This window comes from Pimephales promelas, chromosome 16, assembly GCF_988280905.1.
Source record: "Pimephales promelas chromosome 16, fPimPro1.hap1.1, whole genome shotgun sequence".
NCBI classification, from domain to species: domain Eukaryota; kingdom Metazoa; phylum Chordata; class Actinopteri; order Cypriniformes; family Leuciscidae; genus Pimephales; species Pimephales promelas.
In genome coordinates this window covers 18863111-18876212 of record NC_142784.1, presented here as the reverse complement: position 1 = coordinate 18876212, position 13102 = coordinate 18863111, and the positions used below count along the sequence as shown (strand labels likewise).

Below are 13102 nucleotides of genomic sequence, written 5' to 3'. Positions count from 1 at the left end.
GTACTGACAATAAAATCCAAAATAAATGCAAAGAAACAGTTTTATTATTATATTATTGTTATTAACAAAATGAAAAATGTTCTCTTCTGATTTATGAATAAATAGGTATACATAATAATATATAGTTAATATTTTTTAGATTTTTAAAAATCAAAAAACATCACTCTTAGAACAGACCATAAAACAAAGTCCTTAGAGCTATTTTAGGTATAAATATATATGTAAAAAGTCAGCGAGTGACTGATTTGAGAAGTTAGTAATAAAATGAACTACAAAGTAACACTACACATTACATAGAAAAAAGGTCTATTATTTAGCATTTTCACTTCAGGGCTTAATGCACAGATCATTTGACAGTATCAGATTGTTTTGTTCAGCGCAGCGTTAATCAGAATACATCATCCTTCATCCAGCCCACTTGACATTTTGCCGCTCTCTGAAATTGAGGCTGAAATGGGTAAATGTAGTGAGAGTAGCTTGTGAGTCAGTGTGTTTTTGTTGTGGGTTGCGAGTCAGTCATGGACTTGGTGGTTAATAATTAACATGCTGCAGGCATGTTGAGCAGTGTTGCTCATGTAGGAAACGCAGGCTTGCGTCCAGCCTGCAACATTTCCTCTTTCTTAGCTGTAAAGTGACATAAATGAACATAAATGAGGTGAATTAGGAAGTAATATTGGAAAGCTGTTACCTGCAAATAATGTATGCTTATTTTTAGAACATTTGATTTGAGTTTGAGAAGCCTGTGAGAGAGAATAAATGATGTGACTCTTCAATAATCCCGTCTTCTTATTTCTGCTTTGATGTCACTCGTTTCTTTTTAATATTCTTTATCTGTCACCTAAATTACGTCTTTAATCTGATTTATGCCCAGATTAGATTTGGTAAAAGTGAGTCTGCTCTGTTCTATTGGGCATGATCGCATCGTTATGTCTCTAACACTTTTAATTTCCAAATAACTGGGTCATCGTCCTAAATCTACTGCCAGCGAACGATTTGTCTAAGCCACTATCTGCATTCTAAAACCCCTATTTAAATAGCGGAGGTCGAGGATTGTGGGACAGATGCACTGATGTGTGTGCGATTTGGTTATCACACATCTCTGTGTGGGTCCTCGGCTCATTCAATTTTTCAGCAAATCTGTTTCTCTTAGAGTCAAACTGACATTTGAAAAGCTGGCATTATATAAAGGTGTTGGGTTCTTCAGATTGTGTGTCATTGGGTACACACAATTTATTTATATATATATTAGAATTAGAAAGGCTTTTAAAGGGTTAGTTCACCCAAAAATTATTATTCTGTCAGTACTCACCCTCATGTTGTTTGTTGTTTCAACCCCGTAATACCTTCGTTCATCTTCGGAACACGAATTAAGATATTTTTGATGAAATCTGAGAGCTGGATCATTCCTGCATACTAGTCCATAGGCTTCTTGAGGAATTGAAACTTGCCGGCCTCGAAAAGTTATTAAAGACATCGTTAAAAGAGGCTCAATCTTAACTTTATCAAGCAACGAGAATACTTTTTTTGTGCAAAAACAAACAAAAATAACGACTGTATTTCAACTCCTTCTCTCACTTCCTTCTCTATGGGCCTCTAGTCAGTTAACGTAGTGTGATAGCGTAGAGCTACGTCACACGTAGGCTCACTATTGGCCGACGCTGGTCATGTGTGTGATGCGTGTGACGTACAATAACAGAAGCTTACGCTATTAAACTAGTAACCTGACTAGTAAATGAATAGTTGAAATAAAGTTGTTATTTTTGTTGTTTTTTTGCGCACAAAAAGTGTTCTCGTCGTTTGATAAACTTAAGATTGAGCCACTGTAGTCTCTTGGACTATTTTAACGATGTCTTTAATAACTTTTCTGGGCAGGCAAGTTTTAGTCCCTTAGAAGCCTATGGACTAGTATGCAGGAGGTATCCAGCTCTCAGATTTAATCAATAATATCTTAAACTGTTTTCCGAAGGTGAACGAAGGTTTTACGGGGTTGGAACGACATGAGGGTGAGTAAATACTGACAGAATTTTCAATTTTTGGGTGAACTAACCCTTTAAATTCAGTCACATGTGTCCAAACTTTTGCACGAATTCAGATCATATTCTAAAGTCTTGAAGTTGAAAGTAGGAGTTTGCATTCTGTATTTATTTCAATATACAAATATAAATTTGAGCTCTGTAACATCTTGTAACAGATAGCAATTCTCCCCATGGGAGTTTGACAATACAGGTCTTAATTTACTCACATTTAGAGGTAAAAACAAATGTTGGTTTGTTTGCAGTGTGAGGAAGGTGAAGTTTCACACTGTCTCCTTGTTCTGAGCACTGGTGGAAGTGTCACATGAATAGTGCTGGAGACTTCAGTTCATTTGACATGATGTGCTGCCTTTTTGATTCATTATGCAGGCATATGCTAATCCATCCTTGCTAGGCTAATTCAAACACAAAGTTCAGACCCCCACCCCGACACCTCCAGGGGACCGGCGTGTTAAACAGTCAGCTTGCGTAACGACTCTGACGCAAACCCTGACTGACGTGCTCAACCTCTCTGACAGGAAGTGTACACCAGTGGATCAGACGCTGTGTTATTTGAGGTTGAGGGGGAAGAATCTGTGCAGAAGCCTGGAAAAGAGGCCGGGCTCTGTAGATTAATTAGGAAAATCAAAGTGGCTGGGGACGGAGAGCTGTGTGGCAGTGCCAAAACCCCTACAATCACTCTATCCTCCCGGGCTCTGAATGGAAAAGCCAGATTCTCTTAGTGCTTTTCCTCTGTGACTGCAAAAAAAGGCAATGTATCATAAATCAACAATGTCTAGTTCCTCATCAAAATGTTGCCCATGAAGTATTCAGTCTGTGATTTCCTGAGTGTGTGCACAGCGCCTGTCATCTCTCAACATGTAAAAAGCAATTAAGTATTAATGCAGTTAAGTAAGTAGTTTATTGTCAAGTGACTCTGCATGCAATTTATCCCTGCCTGCTTTTAAACCTCAACCGGCACGGTCCTATGCCTTACAACCAGAGTGAGAGGATTTCAGACCTGCAGATTGAACGGTCACTATCCATCCAGTGCTACACTGTCTACTTGACTTGGATTCGTTGGTCATGTACATGTGTTTTAACTTAACTCATCTTAAACATTTGGTTTTCATTTGGATATCTGAAATTCAGTACAGTAAGAGCAGTAAAACGTGAAAGTTTTTGCAGTGATCGATTCAATCTTTTTGTAATGCTGTCATTTTAGTGCTCAACAAGTATTAAATTTTATTTGTTTTGGGTTTTTTTTTTTTTTTGGTTATTTAAAAAAAAATGTTTTTGGAAAAAGTATCTTATGGTCACCAGTGTTTCAGTTATTTGATCAAAAGTATTGAAAACTTTCTAATTTTATTTATTTTTTTAAAAAAAAGTTATTTATTTTCAGCATTATTACTCCAGTCCAGACTGATCTCATGAAATTGCGTGTGTATGACATGCCAATTCGTATTTCAATTTTTGGCATGCTATCAACACGCATAATCACTTTTCAGTGTGTTTATCAACGCCGTTGACTTAACGTCATATTACTGTATATATAAATATATGACGTACCTCAACCCCGTCCCTAAACCTACCCGTCACTGGGGTTAATACCAATTATGAGTGTTCCCCTACCATCCTAAGAAAAAAGTATCGCTTCGCTCCGCAGATGTAGATCTACATTTTGCTTCATTTCGCTCGGACATTTAACGGCGTGAACATACACGCGGAATCAGTCGGACATTAATGGCGTAGACATGCACGCATACACACGGATACACGCCGATATCTCAAAATGCGTATAGATAACACGCCACTTGACTTGAAAATGGCGTGTATGTAACGCAAAAGTCATGATGTCATGTTGTCCAGTCTTTGGTGTCACATGATCCTTCAGAAATCATTCTGATATGCTGATTTGCTCCTCAAAAAATATTTATTAATATATTATTAATGTTGAAATCAGTTGTGCTGATTAATTTTTTTTTAGAATTTTTTTGTTTCCAGCCATATTTATCCCTAATTTCAGAGACTTGTTGCCCAAGGTTGTGATTAAGTATATATTTTATTCCGAAATGCCAGATGCTGGTATCACACCAGAATGTTGTTATCGACAATCAATTTAGAGACACTACATTCATCCCTTCTTAATCCTGAGGGATGGATTAAGATCCACAGCTGACTTTAACCTATTTCTGCCATAGCCAGAACGACAACTTCAGTTCCACATTGTTTGTGGCTTGAAATGATACAGTAGATAACTTCTGTAAAGTATGTTATTAGGAAGTCTTCTTGAATGAACATACAGCTTTATTTTTCTGTTCACAGAGCTCTGTTTTGTGAGCAATTTCTGGGACTGTTCGCAGTTTGTAGTTTAAGCTTTTATTCTTACAAAGCAATGTGCAATTTACCAAACACTTGTTCTTTTTATTGACAGTATAAACAAACACAAAGTTTATCTCCTGTATTTGTTGTCTGTTAAATAAGCCTTTTGGAAAAATACATCCTCTCGCCAGCAGCCTGAAACCTTGTTGGGTTTCTGAAAATACAGTTGTTGTTTTTTTTTAAACATGCCATTGTCCCTCAGTACCAATATGAATATGGTCGATGTTGAATTATTGACGACTGAGGTAAAATGGCTGGCCTCGGATTACAGAGTGATCGCTATAGGTTTCTCACAGTTCGGAAAGCCCAACCCAAAGAATAACACTCCACGAGAGAGGCTTTTAATCACAAAGAAATCCTTCATCAGGAATTACCCACTTATTACGTGACTCCCGTTCCCCTGGTTAGGGGCAGATTTTCATCAGCACATTGTTGTATCCACTAACTGGTATTATATTGATACAAAACACAGCAATCTGTCTGTGATCCGAATCCGCATGTGTTAGCCAAGTAGAATCAATATCCTTTGAGACTAGAACAAACCTTCAAGGAGTGAGACTCAGCTCCGGCTACGCAAAGTGGATTCGGCTCTTGTAGTATTCATGAGATGTTCTGCTTTTTTTTGGTCTCATGGATTTTACCCTGGCTTTGAGGTAAAGCAGAATTCACCTTGAGTTTGGCTTTTCACCTAACATGTTCTTCTAGATTTTCTAGACCAGCTTTGCAAGCTTTTCTTATCTCCATGTAAACAACATAATTGTAGAATTACACAGTACAGTGAGATGGCTTGTTATGTGTTTTAATGAATGTGTTGAAATATACCTTCTACTGGTATTCTGTTAAGTAGACATGTTTATATTCAGTCAGATTTGTTCAAAAGTACATTGTACAGTGAATGGTCCTAGGATAAGGGCTGTAAGACCTTTACTTAATTTTGATGAGAGCCATTGGCAGAGTATTTGAGGTGAAAAGCTGAAAATTAAACAGTCTACAGTACACTATATTGAAATACCTTTCAAAAGTTTGGTGTTGATTTATTTATTTATTGACAATATTTTTGGGAATATTTTGGTCAGGATACAATTTGTAAGAGCTCACCAAAACTGGACAGTTGAAGACTGGAAAAATGTTGCCTGGTCTGATGAGTCTCGATTTCTGTTGAGAGATTCAGATGGAGTTTGGTGTAAACAGAATGAGAACATGGATCCATCATGCCTTGTTACCACTGTGCAGGCTGGTGGTGGTGGTGTAATGGTGTGGGGGATGTTTTCTTGGCACACTCTTGGGGTCCTTAATGCCATGGCCCCTGGTCAGAACCAGATACCATCTGAATGTCTCAACAGAAATCGAGACTCATCAGACTAGGCAACATTTGTCCAGTCTTCAACTGTCCAATTTTGGTGAGCTCTTGCAAATTGTAGCCTCTTTTTCCTATTTGTAGTAGAGATGAGTGGTATCCGGTGGGGTCTTCTGCTGTTGTAGCCCATCCGCCTTAAGGTTGTGCGTGTTGTGGCTTCACAAATGCTTTGCTGCATACCTCAGTTGTAACGAGTGGTTATTTCAGTCAAAGTTGGTATTCTATCAGCTTGAATCAGTCGGCCCATTCTCCTCTGACCTCTAGCATCAACAAGGCATTTTCGCCCTCAGGACTGCTGCATACTGGATGTTTTTCCCTTTTCACACCATTCTTTGTAAACATTAGAATTGATTGTGTGTGAAAATCCCAGTAACTGAGCAGATTTGAAATTTTCAGCCCGGCCCATCTGGCAACAATAACCGTGCCACGCTCTAAATTGCTTAAATCACCTTTCTTTCCCATTCTGACATTCAGTTTGGAGTTCAGGAGATTGTCTTGACCAGGACCACACCCCTAAATGCATGAAGCAACTGCCATGTGATTGGTTGATTAGATAATTGCATTAATGAGAAATTGAACAGGTATTCCTAATAATCCTTTTGGTGACTGTATATTGCTTTCATAACCATGACATTTAAATGTATTTATATGTTTTCTTGAATTAAATGTCTAATTTTTTGCATTCAAAAAAATAGACAGCGTGCAATGAAATGGAACAAAACAATCCCGAAAGATGATTAAAACGTTGAATTATTTTGAACTTAAAGGGATAGTTCACCTAAGAATGGAAATTCTGTCATTTACTCACCCTCAAGTTGTTCCAAGCCTGTATGATTTTCTTCCTTATGTTGACCACAGAACATATTTAGAAGAATATGGTTAGCCAATTAGTTGCTGGTCCCCACTGACTTCCATGGTATGAAAAAAAATACTATGGAAGTCAATGGGGTCCATCAACTGTTTGGTTACCAACATTCTTCAAAATATCTTCTTTTGTGTTCAGCAGAAGGAAGAAATTAATGCATGTTTGGAACAATCTCTAGCTTATTTTTTAGAACATCAAACAAGCCATTTTTGTTTCTGAGGACATGTTCATGTGCCCTTAGAGAGAGAAAAGCCATGTTTGAAGTACATGGATAATATTTTTCCCTTTCAGAAAGGCTTTTCATCTTTGAATAGCCACTGATTAAAAGTGGATGGGGGAAGAGAGTGAGAAAGAGATGGAGCGATAGACAGAGAGTAAGAGTGCAGCATATCTTTCTATTTTAGACGTTTTGCTCCATTATCTCCAGGAAATAGGCCCTGTGTGCGAGTCCCGAAGAGCGTTCCCGGATCTCGAGTCCAGGCGTCAGTCGAGCTCACCGCTCACGTGGCCTCATGTTGTCGTTTTCTTTGGCACCTGGAGACAGTACAGGGAGGGATTTTGCGGCTTTAAAGAGTTTAATTAGACGACTCCCCCTCATGCACGTCTGTGAAATAAAGCCTAGATACACAAAAGGTAACAGAACTAATAACAGGGTTTTTTCCCCCCCAATAAGGCTGCTAATTTACATCATAAATATAATTCATATTTATTTTTAGCACCATATTTTCACCATCTGTAGTGTTTCCACTAGCATCACCAAACTGAATTGGAGAAATTATTGTTTTGAAATAGTTTTTAAACACTTCCCGACCTGCCCCCCATTAGCCAGACATACAGATAGTCCTGCCCCGAAACCCACTCTATTGGTCTAGTCAGTGTTGCTGTGACGGGGTGGTCAGGATGTGCAAACAAACTCCATCCTTGTTAGCCCTGGTAACTTCCTGTGCAATTCTGATACATTGTCAGTCACATACAAGTGCAGTGTGTATATCTACACTAAGTCTGTATTTCTTTATTACTCTATTTTACAAGAAACTTGTCTTCATCTCCTGCCTCCAGCTTCAGCGTTTGTTTTGATACTGAGGAGAGATGGCAGTGCAGCGATTGCCTTTTTATCAAAGAAACATCTCTCTCTCTCTCTCTCTCTCTCTCTCTCTCTCTCTCTCTCTCTCTCTCTCTCTCTCTCTCTCTCTCTCTCACACTGACTTTCTCCTCCCCCTCTCCCTCGTGCTGTTGTCTAATCCAGCTTGTGAATCACATGCCGTGACCAGACGTGTGTGTGCGAGAGTGTTTGTGCGTGTCATTGTGCCGACCCAAGAGACTCTGTTAATCATTAATTTTACCGATTAATGTTTCTTCTTACCCTGAATAAACACCTCATTTGTTTTTGTTCCCTAATATATCTGTCATAAATCTCTTCCACTTTGTCTTACTTTTCCCCCCACATACATTGTTTCAATAATTGTATCAAGCACATTATGTGATTATTGTTTGAACATTTTTTGGATTATATATACATTAAAAAATACTATAGGCTTAGGCTATAATAATATATTTTGCAAGGATGTATTAAATGTGATTAAAAGTGACATTGAAGACATTTCTATTTCAAATAAATGCTGTTTTCAACGTGGATATTAATAAAGGAAATGTTTCTTTAGCAACAAATCAGCATATCAGAATGATTTCTGAAGGATCATGTGACACTGAAGACTGGAGTAATGATGCTGAAAATACAGCTTTGATATCACAGGAATACATTACATTTGAAATTTTGTTATAATAGAAAACAAACAGTTATTTTTAAATGTAATTCTATATTTCACAGTATTGCTGTTTTTACTGTGTTTTTGATTAAATACAGCCTTGGCAATACGAGACAAAACAAAATATCACGAGACAAAATCATTAAAAGCATCCAACTTTTGAACTATTTATATTTTTCACTGTAAAACCTTTAGGACATGCCGTCATTTTCTCCACCTTTATTGTGATTCAAAATACTTCCCCTCTTATGGAACACAAAAGAAGATATTTTGAAGAATGTTTCCCATACAATCAAAGATAATACATTTTGTTTTTCTGTGGACAAAATGTAAAAAAATAAAGAAAAAAGTATCTTCTTTTAAATCTGTTATTATCTGGATTACATGAAACTGGTATGTTTCCATGAGCATGAATTGTTATTCATTCAGACTGTTCCATTCTTATTTTAGGTGAGGTGTACAGGGACACACTTACCTGTGTGGAGTGATCACACCTCTGAGGTTTATGAGACACATTTGAGACAATTATTATAAGACAAAAACAGCTATTAATATAAATGCCCCTAAGTAGTTTGTGTTTTGAAAAGCCTATACTGTTCATACATTTTATGACAGTGTATTGGTTTGAGACTTAATGTGCACTTTGTAGTTTGCATAAATATACAGTAGATGCATTTCAGAATCATTAATATAATATTTCCCTCTTGAATTGATATAGTCAATGCATAAAAATAAACTAGCATACAGGCATAGTTGGCACAGTGGCAAATGACTCCGTATGCCGAGGAAAGGATAGTTGCATTTGTGTAATGTGTTTAACATTGCTGTGGAAAATGTGTTACTGTTCAGGGAAGAAGAAGAGGCACGTATAGCAATTGGCATCTCTCAGTAAGCTCACATCAAGCTGCTCATAGCAGAGTGACGACAAAAGATGTTCAAGGCCATACAGAGGCCCCTTCAGCGCTTGCCTTTTAATTCACAAATCATCTCTCGCTCGCTCTCGTCTTTTTTGTGTCAAAATTAAATTTTTATTATTATTTATTATTTTAATGCACGTTTCACCCTCCTTGTATCGTGACTTCCAAATATTAGCATTAGATTTCATAGATTCAATTCATTTTATGAATCAGTTCAAACTGTCCATTTCAGTGAACTGATTCAATGATTAATTCGTCCCACCAACAAAATAAAAAAAATGTAGACAAATTGTTTTGTATTACTTATGTATTGTGTCATTGGTGAAACTGGTCATTTTTTAGCTTTTGATCATTTAAGTATAAAAATCAGTGTAGAAAACGAGCCTTTATTATTTTTTAAATAGTGTTTTACTATATTTTACTTTTAAACATTTTGAATGATGGTTACAGCCTTTTATATATTATATACATACATACACTACCATTCAAAAGTTTAGGGTTAGAAATATCTTGAGAAATGAATACTATATTCTGCAACAATGCAGTCAATTGATCAAAAGTGGCTGTAAATACACTTTAAAGTTTAAATAAATGTTGTTCTTTTGAACTTTCTATTTATAAAAGAGTCCTGAAAAAAAATCGCAGTTTGCACAGAAATATTAAGCAATATTTTCAACATTGATAATAATAAGAAATGATTTCTGAAGGATCATGTGACACTGAAGATTGGAGTAATGAGCTCTGACATCACAGGAATAAATTACATTAAAAAAAATATTCAAATAAAAAAAAAACATTCTTTTAATTTGTAATAATATTTCACAATATAACTGTTTTTACTGTATTTTTGATCAAATTAATGCAGCCTTGGTGAGCATAATGGATTAACACACTATTAAAAAAGTATGTAAGCCAATATTTTGGCGATAACCATCAGCCTAATCACTTATTTTCTCATCTTTTACTTTTCTCCTCAGGTCGGTGACAGACCCCAGAGATGGCAAACGTGTGGCCCTTAAAAAGATGCCCAATGTCTTCCAAAATCTCGTCTCCTGCAAGAGGGTTTTCCGTGAACTGAAGATGCTTTGTTTCTTCAAGCACGACAATGTAAGCTCCCCACCATCCTCTGTTTTTCTTTTTTTTTTTTTTTTTATCAGTTAGTGTTACCTAACTCTCGCTATCTACGTGCCGTCCCCATGGTGCCATTAGCGGGAGCCTGGCTAGCTCTCGCTGTCCCTGGGCTGCTGGTGCCTGGGAAACGAATGTCATGTGAAGGCTGGTGTCAGTGCCCACGTTCTCTGGCGTCAAAGCTGACCTCTGGCGCGCTCTGTCTTTGTTTCTCCACAGGTGCTGTCAGCTCTGGACATTCTACAGCCTCCACACATCGACTACTTTGAGGAAATGTATCCTAAACAGAAAGCTACTTTACCAGCTGCTGTCTAAAGACGTGATTATGATCCAACCAGTTTGGATTCCAAAGAATTCATCAAAAGTAAAAAGTGTGTCTGATACAATAATTAGTTCGGATCTAATCCAGTTTCCCGCTATTGTAATATTTCTCTGTAAAATTTATTATTTCTATTTATTAAAACATATATAATATAATAATAATAATGGTGTTTTTGCAGTACAACTGGAAAATTCCAACACTAATATTTATGGCTATCAAGCTTTTATTTTGAGGGACTTAAAGGGATAGTTCACCCAAAAATAAAAATGTTGCCATCATTTACTCACCCTCAAGTTTTAAACCATAGAATTGGTCTTTCATATTATGGAAGTCAATGGAGTCCATCAACTGTTTGGAAAGGTTTGGAAGAACTTGAGGCTGAATAAATGGTGACAGAATTAAAATTTTTGGGTGAACTATCCCTTTAAGCTTCTCTTTTGTTGACAACAGTCGTATTATAATCGCTGCTCATGCAGAGATGAGTTCATGTGGAGCTGCATTTACTGAGAACCAAGCCGTTCGTCGACTCTAAAAACACTGGATCATGAGCTGCTTGTGTTTAAAAGAGCACAGTGTTCACTCAGAATCACAAAGTTACTTTAATTTATTTTTTAAATCACAGCATTTGCGATTTAATAATCACACTAAGCCATATCACAATTTTGGTTTTATTTCAATTAATCGTGCAGGCTTATTTCTTTGTTTTACCTTTTTTGTTCCAGAATCCTCAAGCTTTCTGTTTATTTACAGATTTAAATGGCATTTTAAATCACAGATTTTCTTTGTGGTTTTTAGACATTGAAAGCTTGGAGCTTGAAAACTATTTTAAAATTGTAAGTAGCTGAATGAAACAATAGCCTGTAGATTTACAGAGCTCTGGTGTGGAAAGGGCATCTGAGTTCTTGTTTTAAAGTCTTAAATCGTGCATATGCTTTTTGTGCCTTTTGTGGTTGCTAAAGTGGGATCAAGCTGAACATTGTGTTTAGAGAGGTGATGGCTTGCCTCATGCTGTGCTTGAGTGTTTTTGATGGCAAGAGATCCAGTGTACTTATGAGAATTAGTGTGCCATTTACATTATAGACAAAACAGGTCTGATTATTCTCTTCATTCTTTCCTTTGCCTAATGGGTTTGTTCTAGTGGAATATGGATGGAGTTTCATATGGATTTCAGAAAAACCTGACATGTTCTTTTTAAGGCCTTTTTTCTTCTTGTCAACCCGCACTCTGATATTTCCTAGATGTGGTCTGCAGGACGCTAAAGGCAACCCCAGCTTCTTAATTTGGTATATAATTTAATAAGTGTAATTACACGCTTTCCCCATTTACCGCTCTTGCCCAGTCACCCGATATGCACTCTGTACGCCACTTTTCTGAGAGTATTTTTTTTTTCTTTCAAATACCAAGAGGCTTTCTATGATTTGAGCTGGAGAGTCTCTCTCTCAAATTAGCTGGATTTTAGCTCTTCAAAATCAGGAACAAAAAAGGCTTTGTGTTAATTTGCTTGGAGATTTATCCTGCGCTTTTGTATTTTTAGATGTTTCTCATGCAGCGTGACCGCTGACTGTGGTCTGGATTGGGTTTCGTTTCACAGTGTTTGGAATCATCCAAAAGACATATAAAATTAGTAAATAAATGCTGTGTGTAAGTATATCCACAAAAGAATGGGTGAACATGCCAAGCAACAAACATTTTAAGCTCTCTACAATGATTGATTTTTTTGGCTTTGAGATGTAACGCACATTCAGTCATATTGCATGCTTGCATTTCTCCATTTTGGCTACAGGATTAAGGGGGACATATGGTGGGAAACAGGATTTTCCTTGCTTTTCTTAAATAAAAGAGTTTAATGTTATGCAAAAATAACATGAAATGAATATATTAACATATGGTTGGCAAAATGAGTGTAAATGGCAGTCATAATAAGTGGTCATTTACACTCACCTAAAGGATTATTTGGAACACCATACTAATACTGTGTTTGACCTCCTTTCACCTTCAGAACTGCCTTAATTCTACGTGGCATTGATTCAACAAGGTGCTGAATAGAAATGGTGTGAAAACCCTAGAAATGTTTTTTTTTTTTTTAACCCTATAAATGGTTGTGTGTGAAAATCCCAGGAACTGAGAAGATTGTGAAATAACCATCAAAATCAAAATTGCTTAAATCACCTTTCTTTCCCATTCTGACTTTCAGTTTGGAGTTCAGGAGATTGTCTTGACCAGGACCACACCCCTAAATGCATTGAAGCAACTCCCATGTGATTGGTTAGATAATTGCATTAATGAGAAATTGAACAGGGGTTCCTAATAGTCCTTTAGGTGAGCGAACATACTGAAATGCAAACGGTGTCTA

The 13102-nt window shown here is 36.9% G+C and overlaps 1 protein-coding gene across 1 annotated transcript in view; it reads left to right on the top strand.

Moving 5' to 3' along the window:
• Positions 1–13102, top strand: part of nlk2 (nemo-like kinase, type 2) — a 74573-nt gene that overhangs the window by 21860 nt on the left and 39611 nt on the right. Inside the window, exons 2-3 of the mRNA XM_039662917.2 lie at positions 10277–10406; positions 10647–10702. Coding sequence (XP_039518851.1) covers positions 10277–10406; positions 10647–10702 — 186 coding nt within the window. The remainder of the gene's footprint in view (positions 1–10276; positions 10407–10646; positions 10703–13102) is intronic.